The sequence below is a fragment of the Salmo salar genome, chromosome ssa05 (assembly GCF_905237065.1).
Source record: "Salmo salar chromosome ssa05, Ssal_v3.1, whole genome shotgun sequence".
NCBI lineage: Eukaryota > Metazoa > Chordata > Actinopteri > Salmoniformes > Salmonidae > Salmo > Salmo salar.
In genome coordinates this window covers 81,443,708-81,464,237 of record NC_059446.1, presented here as the reverse complement: position 1 = coordinate 81,464,237, position 20,530 = coordinate 81,443,708, and the positions used below count along the sequence as shown (strand labels likewise).

Sequence of the window (20,530 nt, the reverse complement as noted above, 5' to 3'; positions counted from 1 at the left end):
CTCTACTTTTGACTTGGGCCATTGGGCTTTGGTGAGAGGAAGTGCACTATGTAGGGAATATGTTGTCAATTGGGACGTAGGCGTGATCTCCACTGGAGGACAAGGTTAGGTGGTGACTGACTGCAGGCAGGCAGACAGGGAGCACTGTGCTGAATCCAAAACACTGTGTGTGGAGAAAATAGCCTAGACTGCTTAATGCTTATTAAATTAGGGCTAATCAATTGTAAAGTCATCAGAAGCAGAAGCACATCCTCCTCCCTGTGTCAAGATTGGGTGCGTTCCATCCAGGATTAATCCTCCTTGTTTCTTCCTTTCTACCACTTTCACCACCATCTCTCTAAATCAATTAATGACAGTCACCAGCCTGCTACCATCATGCTAGCCTTTAAGAAATGTCCAGTACCATCAATGTATAATGATGACAGTCATTGTTACATCTCCTGAAACAGCAAAGGTTCTGTGCAAGCAGGCCAAGACCCCAGTGCCTTTGGCAGTGCAGTCTAACAGCCTCTGGGCTGTGCTGAACAGATGACCTCTAGGGGGCTGTATCTGCACAGGTGCTGCTGGCTACTGGTTACTGGCTACTGGCTAGCCTCCATTGGTGTGTAGGTTTCAATGGATCACAGTCAGCTCATGTAAATACCCTGAGTAATGCCACCCTAACATACTTCTCCCTCTCTCTGTTTCCCTTGCAGATATTTCCAGGATATCATCATACTACGCTGGTATGTACCGGGGGATTTTGCCCTGGCAGTAAAGATTCTGTCATTTAAAGTTAATAGTGCTATGTGTATTTTGCCCTGGCAGTAAAGATTCTGTCATTTAAAGTTAATAGTGCTATGTGTATTTTTCCCTGGCAGTAAAGATTCTGTCATTTAAAGTTAATAGTGCTATGTGTGAAGCGCTGGTTGAGTGTGTGTAGTTATTATAGAAAAAGGACAAACTGCACCTAGACTTGCTCTAGATGAGTGCAGCCAGATTGTATTCCACATATTGTTCCCTATACAGTACATACAGCTATGTGACTCTGTTAGCTTCCTGGAGGAGGCCCATGGCTGAAGCTAAAGGCATGATGGGGCTCTCTTCATCTCCGCAATCAGCATTTCTCTCTGATTCTTCATCAATATTTAATTGTTTGAACACCATGCACTGGAGAAAATGATCTATTGGAAAATATCAGATAAGTATTAGTTGCAGTAAACATCTCTGCAAATGAATGAAGGAATGAAAACCTCTTCCAGTTTGATAGCTATTTCATTTCTCACTAGACTTACAGTTTTGACTTAAATTGGCTTGAAAATCTATGGCAAGACCTCAACATGGCTGGCTAGCACAGCCTGTTCTCATAGTTTCACTTCGGAATTGCCGTACATTTTTTACCCATTCATTCTGCGTGTTTACAGGGTTAATTCGGCATGGTTACAGCGTTAATTTTGCGTGTTTACAGGGTTAAAACAGAAATGTGCTGTTTTCATTCAGTATCACTGAGTACTCTCCCTGCTTGCAAGAGAATTGTGAACTGCCGTGGCGCAGGGTCTAAGCAGTGTGCTCTGGCTCAGAGCCTCGTGAGTTCGTTGTGCCATTGTGTTATTTTTTATTGTTATTTATTTATTTATGTTGCTCCAACAAAGGCATATATCCACATCCTCAGTACCTTTTCACATGTACCAAATCGAAGGCTCTTTCTTGTGACCAGCCTGGTCCAGCGATGATCAACAACCAACTTGACAGAGCTTGAAGAATTTTAAAAAGAATAATGTAATGTGTAAATATTGTACAATCCAGGTGTGCAAAGCTCTTAGAGAATTACCCAGGAAGACTCACAGCTGTAATCGCTGCCAAAGGTGATTCTAGTATGTATTGACTCAAGGGTGTGAATAGGGTTTTCACTTTGTCATTATGGAGTATTGTGTGTAGATGGGTGAGAAGAAATCCATTCAATCCATTTTGAATTCAGGCTGCGACACAACAAAATGTTGAATAAGTCAAGGGGTGTGAATACTTTCTGAAGGCACTGTGTGTATGTGTGAAGCTGGAGCCCATTATTTTAGACATAATGGGGTTTCTAACCTGATATCTAGGGCTCTGAGGCAGCCATGTTCCCTGTGGGAGTGTATTGCGACAGACTATCAGTGGAAACATCTCTAAATTCTCTCTGTACTCACAGAGTTAGGACGGAGCTGGCTGTAAGGACAGACAGGTTAAGTGGTTGGTTGTGTACAGTTAAATAACATCCAGCTGATTGGTTGTGTTGATCCATAGTCAGTCAGCAGTATTGGAGAATCGTAGCCTGGCCAAGACTGGATAACTGCACCAAAAGCCGGTATCATCTGACAGACTGATGTCCTCTTGAATGGAGTGTGGAGTAAACAGAGTATGAACCATCCTGCATCAGTTAAGCCCCTTATACAGTACATACCAACACTTTCACCAGGGTTTAGATGTCTCATATTCTCTCTGATTTGGTTTTTATCACCTTGTTACGTAGTGAACTGTTTTGGTCTCTTATGTGAATGGATGGTGTCCCTGGTTCTGTGTCTGATTTGAGGTAGACAGACACACAGGCATGAAACATCTGTATTCCGCTTGAAGAAAGCAATGCTGCAGCACCTTGGCATTGCTTGGAGATTAGTGTGATTTAGTGGAAGGCTTTAGTTTGTGGAGAGCTAGGCTAGATCTGACTGTGATAAATCAGTGCTAGGTTACATAATGAGCAGGTGCAATCTACTCTCTCTCTCTTTGTTTCAGCTACAGGCCCAGAAAAACATGGTGCAAAACACACACACACACACACACACACACACACACACACACACACACACACACACACACACACACACACACACACACACACACACACTTCTGAATGTTTAAAGGGACCATAGAACTGCCTGTCTGTGATGTGTGTAATGAGTAGAGTGAGAGTTGTCTCTTGATTAGGTTTGTTGTTTTCATGTCGGGGTGATTCACAGCCACAATTAATATTGTTATTTCTTCTTCTTTAGTTTTACGGACATCTTGAATATTTGTCATGGTAATTGCAGCAATTAAAAAAAAATGTTGGTCTCACACTACGTCCCAAATTCCCTATATAGTGCACTACTTTTGACCAGAGCCCTACAGGGCCCCATGGGCCCTGATCTAAAGTTGTGTACTCTAAAGGTGACTAGGGTGCCTTTTTGGATGAAGCCTTAAAGTGTGTTAATGAGCTCGCTGAAAATGAGGAATTGATGTAGCACCCCTTGAGAGGAATTGATCATGCGTATTCAATTTATACTGTGTGCGTGTGGAAAAATACTCCTCTTTGAAAGGATGTACTATAGACAGAAGGCCTATACTGTGAAAAACCCCAATGACAACCAGATCCCTCTCCTCTCTCTATAGTGAATAATGTAGGTTGAGGCTGTGCTTGATTATGATAACTATAGAACAGCACCGTGCTGTAGAACTGTTGAGGTAAGTCAGTGGGTACAAACCAGGCTGTCTGTCTGTTCACAGAGCTTCAATTCAGTGGAGTGACTAAACACATCAAAGTATCGTTTTTCTGGGTCAATCATTTGTCAAACTCATTCCACTAGTGTCATAGGGTTTTCTCTCCTCCTTTGTACATGAGTGATGAATTAAGGAAGGTCACTGATTAGTAAGGAACTCTCCTCACCTGGTTGTCTAGGAGATGCTAGGCCCTCCATGGAATGAGTTTGACCCCCCCCCCCTGATTTAAATAGTCAAAGCTTGATGATGAGTTGGTTATTTGAATCAGCTGTGTAGTGTTTCGGTAAAAACGAAATGTGCACCCAGAGGGGGCCCTCAGGGCCGGCTTTGGGAAACCCTGTCTTAGAGGATAGAGAACATAGGAGAAAAGTTTAGACTCTTACAACCCCACTCATGTAAACATACAGAGGTACTAGTAAAGGTCTTGAAGGGCTCTGACTTGCGTGTGAATATATACTGCTCAAAAAATAAAGGGAACACTTAAACAACACATCCTAGATCTGAATGAAAGAAATAATCTTATTAAATACTTTTTTCTTTACATAGTTGAATGTGCTGACAACAAAAATCACACAAAAATAATCAATGGAAATCCAATTTATCAACCCATGGAGGTCTGGATTTGGAGTCACACTCAAAATTAAAGTGGAAAACCACACTACAGGCTGATCCAACTTTGATGTAATGTCCTTAAAACAAGTCAAAATGAGGCTCAGTAGTGTGTGTGGCCTCCACGTGCCTGTATGACCTCCCTACAACGCCTGGGCATGCTCCTGATGAGGTGGCGGATGGTCTCCTGGGGGATCTCCTCCCAGACCTGGACTAAAGCATCCGCCAACTCCTGGACAGTCTGTGGTGCAATGTGGCGTTGGTGGATGGAGCGAGACATGATGTCCCAGATGTGCTCAATTGGATTCAGGTCTGGGGAACGGGCGGACCAGTCCATAGCATCAATGCCTTCCTCTTGCAGGAACTGCTGACACACTCCAGCCACATGAGGTCTAGCATTGTCTTGCATTAGGAGGAACCCAGGGCCAACCGCACCAGCATATGGTCTCACAAGGGGTCTGAGGATCTCATCTCGGTACCTAATGGCAGTCAGGCTACCTCTGGCAAGCACATGGAGGGCTGTGCAGCCCCCCAAAGAAATGCCACCCCACACCATGACTGACCCACTGCCAAACCGGTCATGCTGGAGGATGTTGCAGGCAGCAGAACGTTCTCCACGGCGTCTCCAGACTGTCACGTCTGTCACATGTGCTCAGTGTGAACCTGCTTTCATCTGTGAAGAGCACAGGGCGCCAGTGGCGAATTTGCCAATCTTGGTGTTCTCTGGCAAATGCAAAACGTCCTACACGGTGTTGTGCTGTAAGCACAACCCCCACCTGTGGATGTTGGGCCCTCATACCACCCTCATGGAGTCTGTTTCTGACCGTTTGAGCAGACACATGCACATTTGTGGCCTGCTGGAGGTCATTTTGCAGGGCTCTGGCAGTGCTTCTCCTGCTCCTCCTTGCACAAAGGTGGAGGTAGCAGTCCTGCTGCTGGGTTGTTGCCCTCCTACGGCCTCCTCCACGTCTCCTGATGTACTGGCCTGTCTCCTGGTAGCGCCTCCATGCTCTGGACACTACGCTGACAGACACAGCAAACCTTCTTGCCACAGCTCGCATTGATGTGCCATCCTGGATGAGCTGCACTACCTGAGCCACTTGTGTGGGTTGTAGACTCCGTCTCATGCTACCACTAGAGTGAAAGCTCCGCCAGCATTCAAAAGTGACCAAAACATCAGCCAGGAAGCATAGGAACTGAGAAGTGGTCTGTGGTCACCAACTGCAGAACCACTCCTTTATTGGGGGTGTCTTGCTAATTGCCTATAATTTCTACCTGTTGTCTATTCCATTTGCACAACAGCATGTGAAATTTATTGTCAATCAGTGTTGCTTCCTAAGTGGACAGTTTGATTTCACAGAAGTGTGATTGACTTGGAGTTACATTGTGTTGTTTAAGTGTTCCCTTTATTTTTTTGAGCAGTGTACTAATAGCATTGTGTTTTGCAGCAGGTTTAGAACTGCTTGTGTATGTAATAGCCAAGGCCTAATTCATGCATTATGACGTTATTCCACAGAACCTCTGTTCTGCTGTGTGATTGGTGGAATCAAAAAGCTCCATTGCCACTAAGACAGGGAGATAGCTGTGACCTCATCACACCACAGATCCAGTATCTGATCCCAGACATTCACTAGGATGGTGATAGCATCGCAAAGTTACTTTTCATTTCACTTAAAACATCTTATGTAACGGCATCAGTAGTCCTCACCTGTCTACACCTTGGAGGAAAATGGAATGCTGCAAATGGAAAGCATACAGGAGAGAGGAGAAGAGGAATAAGGGAGGAAATGAGAGAGGGAGCGACATGTTTTGGCTGATAGCCAGAAGCATAGGGGCAGACCTTGTTGTAAAGAGGAGGAGGAGGAAGAGATATTGTTTGCTAATGAGCTGAGCACTAGTCATGACCCTGGTTGGACTTGATTTGCAGCTCTCTCTCTCTCTCTCTCTCTCTCTCTCTCTCTCTCTGCAACCGCGACTGAAGAGCCGCTGTCCGTTTTGTAAACAGGAGAAGAGCTGAGTGTAGTTCCCTAAATGAGGTTGAGCTCTCTACTAGTCTCTTGCCCTGCCTCTTTCTCTCCTCCCTTCCTGCCTCCCCCCTCCCTCACTCTCTCCCTACCTCTCTCTCTCTCTGAGTCACACGCAGACCCAGCTCACACTCCCTCCTGACACAGCCGACTCGGCAGCAGGGTTTCACAGCAGCAGCAGCAGCAGCTTGTCCTGGATTACGAACCATAGCTGAGGAGCTAAAAGAGGCTGTCACATTGGAGAAGACAGGCGGTTGTAGTGCTGAACTAACTGAAGGATTGTTTTTTTTTTTTGTCTCCTCTGTGTCTTCTACTACACTGTTTTCCAAGTCAGCTGCCTCCCGGGCTTGATTAATTTACAAGGCTGTGCAGAGGCACGCAGAGGGATTTAATTAGAGGCTGGAAGCCAACGCTGAGGGTATCTGAAGAGGAATTGGAAGATAAGGAGCTGACAACACAGACCTGTCCCATATTGATCTTCTGTCTATCTCTCTCTCTCTCTCTCTCTCTGTCTCTCTCTCTCCCTCTCTATCTCTGTCTCTCTCACTCCCTCTCGGAGGGACACCAAACACCTCTGACCCGGAAACAGCCTGTCTGTCAGGCAAGGTGGATGTTAGGATAAAAACTTCTTGAGGATTTCACTGAGTTGCTCCCTTGACGTCTTCTCCTCCTCACCCCACAGTTCTCTCCCCTGAGGCAGGGCTGTGTGAACGGTTCAGAGGGGGGCAGCGGTAGGGGCTGTGAGGAGCGGAGAGGGGCTGTGCCGGGGTCCTCAGGGGCAGAGGAAGAAGCAGCAGCCTGTCCTGGCCTGGCCTCTATGCGGTTGTGGAAGGGGACAGGGTCAGGGAGCCTGGGGCTGGTTCAGGCCGCAGGGTCTGGTGGTGGGATAGAAAGACAGGTGCTGCTGCGGCCATCATGGAGAGGAGTGGCTGCATCCCCCTATGCTGGGCCCGGGGCACCTGTGTTTACGCTCAACACCCTCCACTCCCAAGTATGTACTGTGTACACACAGCAGATATGTTATGCACACTAGGTGCTTCTAGGTAGAGCCTTTTAACCAGTGTTCATCTCAGTGTTTTTTAGAGGTCTTTCTGTTGATGATGGCTGTGTTTGGATGTGTGATGAATATGAATGGGATTTAAGGCTACACTGACTGAATGCTAATTCCCAGAACTCTGCTATAGTTAGAGGTGAATGTGGTTTGCCATGCCCTGCTTTATGCAGGTATTATTGCTGCCTCTTCTACTATAACATGCCAAGACGTCAGGTGCACTGAATGGCAATGCCCCAATGTGTACAGCAGCACTGTACCGTCTTCTTCTCTCATCTGATCACCACAACAAACCAAGCCATGGTGGTTATTAAGTCATCCATGGCTGTGACAGTAAACAGTACAGTAACGCAGGGTTCCCCAACTCCAGTCCTCATTTTTTATTGTAGCCCTGGACAAGCACACCTGATTCAACTAATCATCATGCCCTAAATGAGTTGAATGAGGAATGTTTGTCCCAGGTTACAACAAAAATGTGTGCTGGTGGGGGTACTGGAGAACCGGAGCTGGGAACCGCTGACTACTGCTCAGCACTGACTTACAGGAGGACTGCTGTCTGTCTGTCCCCTGAACATATTACAGAGCAGAGGGGTGAATTCCCATTAGTCTTGAACTGATTAAGTGTCGGGCAGGGCTGTGATTAGTGTTCTTGTCAGGAGAGGGGATAGCTGTTGAATAACTAGGCCAGGTAGAGCGAGAACTGCCCAGGCAACAGCAGTAGCAGCAGTAGTGGAAGTATAAACAGAAACAGAACTAGTAGCAGTAGAAACAGAACTAGTAGCAGTAGAAACAGAACTAGCAGCAGTAGAAATTGAACTAGTAGCAGTAGAAACATAACTAGCAGCAGTAGAAACAGAAACATAACTAGCAGCAGTAGAAACAAAAACACAACTAGCAGCAGTAGAAACATAACTAGCAGCAATAGAAACAGAAACAGAACTAGCAGCAGAAGAAACAGAACTAGCAGCAGCAGCAACCGAAACGGAACTAGCAGCAGTAGAAACAGAAACAGAGCTAGCAGCAGAAGAAACAGAACTAGCAGCAGCAGCAACCGAAATGGAACTAGCAGCAGTAGAAACAGAACTAGCAGCAGTAGAAACAGAAACAGAGCTAGCAGCAGAAGAAACAGAACTAGCAGCAGCAGCAACCGAAACAGAACTAGCAGCAGTAGAAACATAAACAGAGCTAGCAGCAGAAGAAACAGAACTAGCAGCAGCAGCAACCGAAACAAAACTTGCAGCAGTAGAAACAAAAACAGGACTAGCAGTAGTAGAAACAGAACTAGCAGCAGTAGAAACAGAACTAGTAGTAGTAGAAACAGAACTAGCAGCAGTAGAAACAGAACTAGCAGCAGTAGCAGTAGAAACAGAACTAGCAGCAGTAGAAACAGAACTAGTAGCAGTAGAAACAGAACTAGCAGCAGTAGAAACAGAAACAGAGCTAGCAGCAGAAGAAACAGAACTAGCAGCAGCAGCAACCGAAACAGAACTAGCAGCAGTAGAAACAGAAACAGAGCTAGCAGCAGAAGAAACAGAACTAGCAGCAGCAGCAACCGAAACAAAACTAGCAGCAGTAGAAACAAAAACAGGACTAGCAGTAGAAGAAATGGAAACAGGACTAGCAGCAGTAGAAACAGAACTAGCAGCAGTAGAAACAGAACTAGCAGCTGTAGAAACAAAACTAGCAGCAGTAGAAACATAACTAGCAGCAGTAGCAGTAGAAACAGAACTAGCAGCTGTAGAAACAAAACTAGCAGCAGTAGAAACATAACTAGCAGCAGTAGCAGTAGAAACAGAACTAGCAGCTGTAGAAACAAAACTAGCAGCAGTAGAAACATAACTAGCAGCAGTAGCAGTAGAAACAGAACTAGTAGCAGTAGAAACAGAACTAGTAGTAGTAGAAACAGAACTAGCAGCAGTAGAAACAGAACTAGCAGCAGTAGCAGTAGAAACAGAACTAGCAGCAGTAGCAGTAGAAACAGAACTAGCAGCAGTAGAAACAGAAACAGAGCTAGCAGCAGAAGAAACAGAACTAGCAGCAGTAGAAACAGAACTAGCAGCAGTAGAAACAGAAACAGAGCTAGCAGCAGAAGAAACAGAACTAGCAGCAGCAGCAACCGAAACAGAACTAGCAGCAGTAGAAACATAAACAGAGCTAGCAGCAGAAGAAACAGAACTAGCAGCAGCAGCAACCGAAACAGAACTAGCAGCAGTAGAAACAAAAACAGGACGAGCAGTAGTAGTAATGGAAACAGGACTAGCAGCAGTAGAAGCAGAACTAGCAGCAGCAGAAACAGAACTAGCAGCTGTAGAAACAGAACTAGCAGCAGTAGCAGTAGAAACAGAACTAGTAGCAGTAGAAACGGGAACTAGTAGCAGTAGAAACAGAACTAGCAGCAGTAGAAACAGAACTAGCAGCTGTAGAAACAGAACTAGCAGCAGTAGAAACAGAACTAGCAGCAGTAGCAGTAGAAACAGAACTAGTAGCAGTAGAAACAGAACTAGTAGTAGTAGAAACAGAACTAGCAGCAGTAGAAACAGAACTAGCAGCAGTAGAAACAGAACTAGCAGCAGTAGAAACATAAACAGAACTAGCAGCAGTAGCAGTAGAAACAGAACTAGCAGTAGAAACATAAACAGAACTAGCAGCAGTAGAAACATAAACAGAACTAGCAGCAGTAGAAACATAAACAGAACTAGCAGCAGTAACAGTAGAAACAGAAACAGGACTAGCAGTAGTAGAAACAGAAACCGAACTAGCAGCAGTATCAGTAGAAACAGAAACAGGACCCGAACTAGCAGCAGTAGCAGCAGAAACAGGACTAGCAGTAGTAGAAAACAGAAACCGAACTAGCAGCAGTAGCAGTAGAAACAGAAACCGAACTAGTAGCAGTAGAAACAAAACTAGCAACAGTAGAAACAGAACTAGCAGCAGTAGAAACAGAAGCAGGACTAGCAGCAGTATAAAACAGAACCAGGACTAGCAGCAGTAGAAATAGAAGCAGGACTAGCAGCAGTAGAAACAGAAACAGAACTAGTAGCAGTAGAAACAGAACTAGCAGTAGTAGAAACCGAACTAGCAGCAGTTGCAGTAGGAACAGAAACAGGACTAGCAGTAGTAGAAACAGAAACCGAACTAGCAGCAGTAGAAACAGAACTAGCAACATTAGAAACAGAACTAGCAGCAGTAGAAACAGAAACAGGACTAGCAGCAGAAGAAACAGAACTAGCAGCAGTAGAAACAGAAACAGAACTAGCAGCATTAGAAACAGAAACAGGACTAGTAGCAGTAGAAACAGAAACAGGACTAGCAGCAGAAGAAACAGAACTAGCAGCAGTAGAAACAGAAACAGAACTAGCAGCATTAGAAACAGAAACAGGACTAGCAGCAGAAGAAACATAACTAGCAGCAGTAGAAACAGAAACAGAACTAGCAGCATTAGAAACAGAAACAGGACTAGTAGCAGTAGAAACCGAAACAGGTCTAGCAGCAGTAGAAACAGAAACAGGACTTGCAGCCGTAGAAACAGGACTAGCAGCAGTTGAAACATCACTAGCAGCAGTAGAAACAGTAACAGAACTAGTAGCAGTAGAAACAGAATTAGCAGCAGTAGAAACATTAATAGCAGCAGTAGAAACAGGACTAGCAGCAGTAGAAACAGAAACAGAACTAGCAGCAATAGAAACAGAAACATGACTAGCAGCAGTAGAAACAGAACTAGCAGCAGTAGAAACAGAAACAGAACTAGTAGCAGTAGAAACAGAACTAGCATCAGTAGAAACAGAAACAGAACTAGCAGCAGTAGAAACAGAAACAGGACTAGCAGCAGTAGAACGAGAACTAGCAGCAGTAGAAACAGAAACAGAAGTAGCAGCAGTAGAAACAGAACTAGTAGCAGTAGAAACAGAACTAGCAGTAGTAGAAACAGAAACAGAACTAGCAGCAGCAACAGAAACAGAAACAGCAGCAGCAGAAACAGAACTAGCAGCAACAGAAACAGAACTAGCAGCAGCAACAGAAACAGAACTAGCAGCAACAGAAACAGAACCAGCAGCAACAGAAACTGAAACAGCAGCAGCAGAAACAGAACTAGCAGCAGCAGAAACAGAACTAGCAGCAGTAGAAACAGAAACAACAGCAGAAACAGAACTAGCAGCAGCAGCAACAGAAACAGAACTAGCAGCAGCAACAGGGACAGAACTAGCAGCAGCAGAAACAGAAACAGCAGCAGCAGCAGAAACAGAACTAGCAGCAACAGAAACAGAACTAGCAACAGCAGTAACAGAAACAGAACTAGCAGCAGCAGCAACAGAAACAGCAGCAGCAGCAGAAACAGAACTAGCAGCAGCAGAAACAGAACTAGCAGCAGTAGAAACAGAAACAGCAGCAGTAGAAACAGAAACAGCAGCAGCAGCAATAGAAACAGAACTAGCAGCAGCAGCAGTAACAGAAACAGAACTAGCAGCAGCAGCAACAGAAACAGAACTAGCAGCAGCAGCAGTAACATAAACAGAACTAGCAGCAGCAGCAACAGAAACAGAACTAGCAGCAGCAGCAACAGAAACAGAACTAGCAGCAGCAGCAGCAGAAACAGAAACAGAACTAGCAGCAGCAACAGAAACAGAACTAGCAGCAGCAACAGAAACAGAACTAGCAGCAACAGCAGCAGCAACAGAAACAGAACTTGCAGCAGCAGCAACAGAAACAGAACTAGCAGCAGCAGCAACAGAAACAGAACTAGCAGCAGTAGAAACATAAACAGAACTAGCAGCAGTAACAGTAGAAACAGAAACAGGACTAGCAGTAGTAGAAACAGAAACCGAACTAGCAGCAGTATCAGTAGAAACAGAAACAGGACCCGAACTAGCAGCAGTAGCAGCAGAAACAGGACTAGCAGTAGTAGAAAACAGAAACCGAACTAGCAGCAGTAGCAGTAGAAACAGAAACCGAACTAGTAGCAGTAGAAACAAAACTAGCAACAGTAGAAACAGAACTAGCAGCAGTAGAAACAGAAGCAGGACTAGCAGCAGTATAAAACAGAACCAGGACTAGCAGCAGTAGAAATAGAAGCAGGACTAGCAGCAGTAGAAACAGAAACAGAACTAGTAGCAGTAGAAACAGAACTAGCAGTAGTAGAAACCGAACTAGCAGCAGTTGCAGTAGGAACAGAAACAGGACTAGCAGTAGTAGAAACAGAAACCGAACTAGCAGCAGTAGAAACAGAACTAGCAACATTAGAAACAGAACTAGCAGCAGTAGAAACAGAAACAGGACTAGCAGCAGAAGAAACAGAACTAGCAGCAGTAGAAACAGAAACAGAACTAGCAGCAGTACAAACAGAAACAGGACTAGTAGCAGTAGAAACAAACAGAACTAGTAGCAGTAGAAACAGAACTAGCAGCAGTAGAACAGAACTAGCAGCAGTAGAAACAGAAACAGGACTTGCAGCCGTAGAAACAGGACTAGCAGCAGTTGAAACATCACTAGCAGCAGTAGAAACAGTAACAGAACTAGTAGCAGTAGAAACAGAATTAGCAGCAGTAGAAACATTAATAGCAGCAGTAGAAACAGGACTAGCAGCAGTAGAAACAGAAACAGAACTAGCAGCAATAGAAACAGAACTAGCAGCAGTAGAAACAGAAACAGAACTAGCAGCAGTAGAAACAGAACTAGCAGCAGTAGAAACAGAACTAGCAGCAGTAGAAACAGAAACAGAACTAGTAGCAGTAGAAACAGAACTAGCATCAGTAGAAACAGAAACAGAACTAGCAGCAGTAGAAACAGAAACAGGACTAGCAGCAGTAGAACGAGAACTAGCAGCAGTAGAAACAGAAACAGAACTAGCAGCAGTAGAAACAGAAACAGGACTAGCAGCAGTAGAAACAGGACTAGTAGCAGTAGAAACAGAACTAGCAGTAGTAGAAACAGAAACAGGACTAGCAGTAGTAGAAACAGAAACAGAACTAGCAGCAGCAACAGAAACAGAAACAGCAGCAGCAGAAACAGAACTAGCAGCAGCAGAAACAGAACTAGCAGCAGCAGAAACAGAACTAGCAGCAGCAGAAACAGAAACAGCAGCAGTAGAAACAGAAACAGCAGCAGCAGCAATAGAAACAGAACTAGCAGCAGCAGCAGTAACAGAAACAGAAACAGAACTAGCAACAGCAGCAACAGAAACAGAACTAGCAGCAGCAGCAGTAACATAAACAGAACTAGCAGCAGCAGCAACAGAAACAGAACTAGCAGCAGCAGCAACAGAAACAGAACTAGCAGCAGCAGCAGCAGAAACAGAAACAGAACTAGCAGCAGCAACAGAAACAGAACTAGCAGCAGCAGAAACAGAAACAGAACTAGCAGCAACAGCAGCAGCAACAGAAACAGAACTAGCAGCAGCAGCAACAGAAACAGAACTAGCAGCAGCAGCAACAGAAACAGAACTAGCAGCAGCAGCAAAACAACAGAAACAGAACTAGCAGCAGCAACAGAACTAGCAGCAGCAGTAGAAACAGAGACAGAACTAGCAGCAGCAGTAGAAACAGAAACAGAACTAGCAGCAGCTGTAGAAACAGAGACAGAACTAGCAGCAGCAGTAGAAACAGAAACAGAACTAGCAGCAGCAGTAGAAACAGAGACAGAACTAGCAGCAGCAGCAGAAACAGAACTAGCAGCAGCAGTAGAAACAGAGACAGAACTAGCAGCAGCAACAGAAACAGAACTAGCAGCAGCAACAGAAACAGCAGCGGTGGCAGTTGCTCTACTCTCTCCCTGGATACCAGTATCTATCATGAGTCCTGGTGCTTTAGAAAAGCCAGAACAGAATAACACTGGGGACGTCTTCCCTTCTGTCTTCATCTATTTAGAGGCTCTGGCTCCCCTTCAAACTGCATCCTCCAGGGGTAGTGTAAACGCAGCATATATTAAACCCAGGCAAAGTCTTGATGTATTTTTTTTGAGGGGTGCTGGATAGTTCTGTGTGAGCTGGTACAGTAGGCAGAGGATGAGAGGAAAGGAAGCTTTAATCCAGGGAGGAAGCAGCAACTCCAGCAATAGCAGGTCTTAATGAGGATGTAGGAGTGTAGAGCAGAGCCGTGGGACTGAGGGAGAGAGTCAGTGGGAATCCGCTTGGGTCCCCACAGACTATAGGATAGATACTGGATGCATTCTAATTGTAACCCTATTCCCTATAGAGTGCAGTACTTTTGACCAGGGCTCATATGTGCACTATGTAGGGAATAGGGTGCTATTTGGGACATGGCCATACAGGCTCCAGAGGCAACAGGTGTTGTACCCTGAGCACTAACTCCACAGTAAAGGATGGTGATGGTGAAGGTATGGTGCTCCATGTACTGGACATGACATGATCAGTTCTACTGTACTGTAGAAGCAGGGGTTTTGTTTGAGCCCTTGGTTCATGGTAATGCCATTGGGGCCAAATGGATCAAATCAGATTTTGTACTGTGACTCAGTTGTCCCCACACACGCATGCGCACACACACACACACACACACACACACACACACACACACACACACACACACACACACACACACACACACACACACACACACACACACACACACACACACACACACACCACCCTCAATCAGTGACACTGATCTGTGGTATTTGTTTAACAATTCTTGGTCAAAGCAAGAGATTTCAAAGCCATTAAAAGTTATTAAGGCTTAGTTTTCAGCTGGAGGAATGTTGTGGTCAATGAAAGATGTGAGATGCAACAGCATTAAAGGACACACACAGCAAGCCAGTCACTCAGTCTCCTCAGGATCATCACATTGCTCCTCACAATGCCCAGCCTGGATCCCTGTATGGTATGGACTTTACCCTCGTCTCCTTCTAATGCCACAGCTCACAGAGACCACCCGGGGAACTATGGAGGGTAGATGTAGCCTGTAGGGGGAAATATAGGCTACTGTGTTGCTACAGGGCCTTGTTGTCACGGAATCTAGGAGTGGTGGTTGGAGTCAGGCGCAGAGAGCAGAGGTAAAGTATATCGTCTTTATTTTCTCCGGCACAAAACGGTCACGCCAAAACAGAAGGGCGCGTAAATATAATGACCAACCCAAAACACAGGGCAAAACGGTCCGGATAGAAAAATAAGACGTCAGCCAGCACATCCAAAAATACAAACAGCGAAATAATCCCGCACAAACCTGGGCGGGCTAAACAGGCTTAAATAAACACAAATCAAGAAACAAAACAGGGAACAGGTGCAACAAATAAGACCAAACAAACAGAAAAGGGAAAAAGGATCAGCGGTGGCTAGTAGGCCGGCAATGACGACCGCTGAGCGCCGCCCGAACAGGCAAAAGGCCAGCCCTCATGTTTTTGTTCAACCTGGAATATAACTTTATTGTCCATATTATTATTATTACCGTATATATTATTGTCCACGTGAAATTCGTCCCACCTACGCAACAGCCAGTGGAATACCTTAAAAATCCTATTACTTCAATTTCTCAAACATATGACTATTTTACAGCTATGTAAAGACAAGACTCTCGTTAATCTAACCACACTGTCCGATTTCAAAAAGGCTTTACAACGAAAACAAAACATTAGATTATGTCAGCAGAGAACCCAGCCAGAAATAATCAGACACCCATTTTTCAAGCTAGCATATAATGTCACAAAAACCCAGAAGACAGCTAAATGCAGCACTAACCTTTGATGATCTTCATCAGATGACAACCCTAGGACATTATGTTATACAATACATGCATGTTTTGTTCAATCAAGTTCATATTTATATCAAAAAACTGCTTTTTACATTAGCATGTGACGTTCAGAACTAGCATACCCCCCGCAAACTTCCGGGGAATTTACTAACAATTTACTAAATTACTCACGATAAACGTTCACAAAAAGCATAACAATTATTTTAAGAATTATAGATACAGAACTCCTCTATGCACTCGATATGTCCGATTTTAAAATAGCTTTTTGGTGAAAGCACATTTTGCAATATTCTAAGTACATAGCCCAGCCATCACGGGCTAGCTATTTAGACACCCGGCAAGTTTAGCCTTCACCAAAATCAGATTTACTATAACAAAAATGTTATTACCTTTGTTGTCTTTGTCAGAATGCACTCCCAGGACTTCTACTTCAATAACAAATGTTGGTTTGGTCCCAAATAATCCATCGTTATATCCAAATAGCGGCGTTTTGTTCGTGCGTTCCAGAAACTATCCGAAATGGTAAATCAGGGTCGTGCGCATGGCGCAATTTGTGACAAAAAATGTCTAAATATTCCATTACCGTACTTCGAAGCATGTCAACCGCTGTTTAAAATCAATTTTTATGCAATTTATCTCGTAAAAAAGCGATAATATTCCGACCGGGAATCTCCTTTTCGGTAAACAGAGGAAAAAACACAAAGACGGGGGCGGCCAGTGCACGCGCCTAAGCCCACAGTCCCTTGATCGGCCACTTGAGAAAGGCGATAATGTGTTTCAGCCTGGGGCTGGAATGACGACATTCAGGTTTTTCCCGGGCTCTGAGAGCCTATTGGAGCCGTGGGAAGTGTCACGTTACCGCAGAGATCCTTTGTAATGGAATGAGATGTCAAAGAAAGACCATAAATGGTCAGTCAGGCCACTTCCTGTAAAGGAATCTCTCAGGTTTTGACCTGCCATTTGAGTTCTGTTATACTCACAGACACCATTCAAACAGTTTTAGAAACTTTGGAGTGTTTTCTATCCAAAGCCAATAATTATATGCATATTCTAGTTACTGGGCAGTAGTAATAACCAGATTAAATCGGGTACGTTTTTTATCCAGCCGTGTCAATACTGCCCCCTAGCCCTAACAGGTTACCTGGTAAAATAAGGAATAAATCAAATAGTCTATATGTTCAAACAGGAGTGGATACCAGACCTGATTCCCCCTAGTCAGAGTAGGCCAATGAAATGAATCCATCGGCTGCACAGCAAGCAGTTGGGTGAGGTCCTTTCCCTTCAGGACTAGAATTAACAGCCCTGTTCTACATGTCTATGTTTTCTAACTAAGGTTTTGAGACCATGCATTCATTACCTTCTTAGAAATATTGACGTGTGTGTGTGTGTGTGTGTGTGTGTGTGTGTGTGTGTGTGTGTGTGTGTGTGTGTGTGTGTGTGTGTACACACGCCTTTTTCTCTGAATGAAGATGGTTGTATGTTGAACCTTAAGATAACTGTACAGGTGTCCAGTTGCAGCTTGTCCCTCTGCCTTGCACCATGCTTGTTTGAATTAAACACTTCCTCTCAGTAGAAAATGTACTCACATGCCTCCAAATCTAGTTCCTATTTCCTTTGCTTACTTCTAGTATTTGACTTTTGTTTTCAGTATTGTTCACATTCACAGTAAGATGTGTTACATCAGTAGCCTGCATTGTCCTGTAAGAATAGAAGGCCATGATCAAACCCTCCCTGTAGATAGCCTGGCCTAGCTGCTGAATGGGCTCTCCCCGGAGATAGCCTGGCCTAGCTGCTGAACGGGCCCTCCCTGGAGATAGCCTGGCCTAGCTGCTGAACGGGCCCTCCCTGGAGATAGCCTGGCCTAGCTGCTGAACGGGCCCTCCCTGGAGATAGCCTGGCCTAGCTGCTGAACGGGCCCTCTCTGGAGATAGCCTGGCCTAGCTGCTGAACGGGCCCTCTCTGGAGATAGCCTGGCCTAGCTGCTGAACGGGCCCTCCCTGGAGATAGCCTGGCCTAGCTGCTGAACGGGCCCTCTCTGGAGATAGCCTGGCCTAGCTGCTGAACGGGCCCTCCCTGGAGATAGCCTGGCCAAGCTGCTGAACGGGCCCTCTCTGGAGATAGCCTGGCCTAGCTGCTGAACGGGCCCTCTCTGGAGATAGCCTGGCCTAGCTGCTGAACGGGCCCTCTCTGGAGATAGCCTGGCCTAGCTGCTGAACGGGCCCTCCCTGGAGATAGCCTGGCCTAGCTGCTGAACGGGCCCTCTGTGAGTTCGGAAAAAGCCCATGTTTTTCTTCACCGCATCGAAACAGTGGAACAGAAATCTGTGGTTGTTCAGTAGTGCTGATGAAGTGCTGTTTGACTCTCATTGGTATTGACACGTGTTGTTATAGCAGCGTTGCTCTGGCCAATGTGGGCTCAGACTACTGTCAGTAACTAACCTAGAGAGAAGACTGCAGTCCCACAGTCAATCCCTCCGAGCCACCGAGACACTGTTACACAATCTCTTTAGGATGAGACTACAGTACACCTAGAGTAATGAGGTCAATACTCTCACGAGCTAGACAGATAGTGGGCTACTCTATTAACTATATTATCCAAGCTTATATACCAAGCTTTGTCCATACTACAAGGAAATGAAGAATTAATTTGATAACTAAACATCCCACGGCAATGACCTGATGTCAACATCTATTTTGATTGATGTTGGATTGAGTTGAAATAACGAGGAAACACTGTTGGCATGTTTTACCCTGAGGGATAACAACTAGGCTATTATTATCCTATTATCCTATTAGCAGCCTGTTATTATTAGGCTGATATTATTAATGGGATAACCCAGAGTGAGTTGTATCAAGTTGATGTACAGTAATTGAGACATATATGTCAGTCTTACAATCAAATGAGTGTTATTTGGGGAGTCTGTTATTTGGGGAGTCTGAGCAACATTAAGTCTCTGTCCTTTCCTGTATCACCCCTGTTAACCATCTCTCATCTCCTAGTCTACTGGCCCTCCAGCCTCTCAGTCACTACAAGGGATGTGTGTGTCAGTCTGTGTCCTATAATGATTAGCCTAACCTGGTAAAGGTCTTTCAGAAACTATAGTAGGGGAATTGACTGAGGCAGTCAGTAGACAGACATGCTAGAAAGTTCCTGATAATGTTGACAGAAGGTTTATTTAGTAGGGCTATTTAAGGACTGTTTGATTAGGTTATGTGTGTGTACTTCAATAGTTTACCTTAGGGTAGCACTATGTTGACTCAATTAGTCACAATAACAACTAAGCCTTAAAGATGTTTGACATGAAGTCATTTATCATTCTTCCATACAGTAGGTTCACTCAAGGAGCTTTGTCAGTATGATGAGGCATTTTGTCAAGTCGGCTAATCTCATAAACGTTTCCCGGCAGGTATAACTTTGTCTTCTATGAAAGGGTTCTTGGTTTTTCCGTCAGATAATCACCTACTTTCCTCTCTGTGCTGACCTGCCTCTGTAACTAACCCTGCGGTGTGTGTGTGTGTGTGTGTGTGTGTGTGTGTGTGTGTGTGTGTGTGTGTGTGTGTGTGTGTGTGTGTGTGTGTGTGTGTGTGTGTGTGTGTGTGTGTGAGAGAGAGAGAGTGTCTCAGTTAGAGGTGACTGTAGGTCAATCCGTAAAGAACTAGCAGAGTCAGCAGATAGGCTAGGCTATACTTCCCCCCTCATCACTGTCCTTGTGCCTGCTCTGCTGACTACTGACTGGCTGACTGCTGACTACTGACTGGCTGACTAACTGCAGCCTGGCTTAGTGCTGACTACTGACTGGCTGACTGCTGACTGGTTGACTGCAGCCTGGCTGACTGCAGCCTCGCTGACTGCTTACTGGCTGACTGCTGACTGGCTGACTGCAGCCTGGCTGACTACTGACTGGCTGACTGCAGCCTGGCTGACTGGCTGACTGCTCTGTGCTGTCATTATCAGTCAGGAAGAGAGAGGAACTATGTTGTGTTGCAGAGAGGACTCTGGCCTCGCCCCCCTCAGCTCAGTCCAGGAAGAGCTCTACCATGAAACAGCAGTGACATGTTGATCACAGCACAGGCTTCTCCTCTTCTCAGCCAGGAAGAGCTCTGTGCCGTGTGAGGAGACAGGAGTGATGACTCACTGTGGCTCCTGAGCGGACAGACCGCATTGTGATAACCAGGATGTGACGTAACTGGACAGGAAAGACGTGAATGTGTTGTTCACTTCGTATGAGAGAGAGAGAGAGAGAGAGAGAGAGAGAGAGAGAGAGAGAGAGAGAGAGAGATGTGTGGGTAAGAAGAAGTGTGTTTGTGCCTGGAAGAAATCCCATGGATCTGTCGATACTCTACTGTGTAACCTAGTGGACATACTGTACTGTGTAACCTAGTGGACATACTCTACTGTGTAACCTAGTGTGCTGTTGCTATAGCACTAATGTTGTCACTACGGAACTCTACAGTGGAGTGTACCTGCTGGCCCTTCATCAGTAAAGGTAGGAGGAGTGACTGATTGGACTGTTGTTGCTGTGCTGGTGTTAGATCAGAATAGTAGTGTTTGAATTGAGTTTGACAGGAGTTTATTAAAGAACAACTCTGAAAGGAAGTTGTCCAGTCGTGGGCTCAAATGAACCAGTTGTGTTTGTACTAATCTCCATTGCTTCAATG

General features: G+C 45.1%; 1 protein-coding gene across 10 annotated transcripts in view; it reads left to right on the top strand.

Moving 5' to 3' along the window:
* Positions 1-20,530, top strand: part of LOC106606028 (focal adhesion kinase 1) — a 135,559-nt gene that overhangs the window by 13,810 nt on the left and 101,219 nt on the right. For 3 of the 10 annotated variants that reach the window (XM_045719121.1, XM_045719122.1, XM_045719117.1), the window contains exon 2: positions 696-725. The exons of 1 other annotated variant lie outside the window; for it this stretch is intronic. Coding sequence is in view for 7 of the 9 variants with exons in the window: in XM_045719117.1 (XP_045575073.1) it covers positions 696-725 (30 nt within the window). In the remaining 2 variants the exon portion in view is untranslated. Of the gene's footprint in view, positions 1-695; positions 726-6,244; positions 7,117-20,079; positions 20,359-20,530 lie in introns of those variants that run through there. 6 more of the 10 variants (XM_045719119.1, XM_045719116.1, XM_045719128.1 and 3 more) reach the window with 5 other exon arrangements.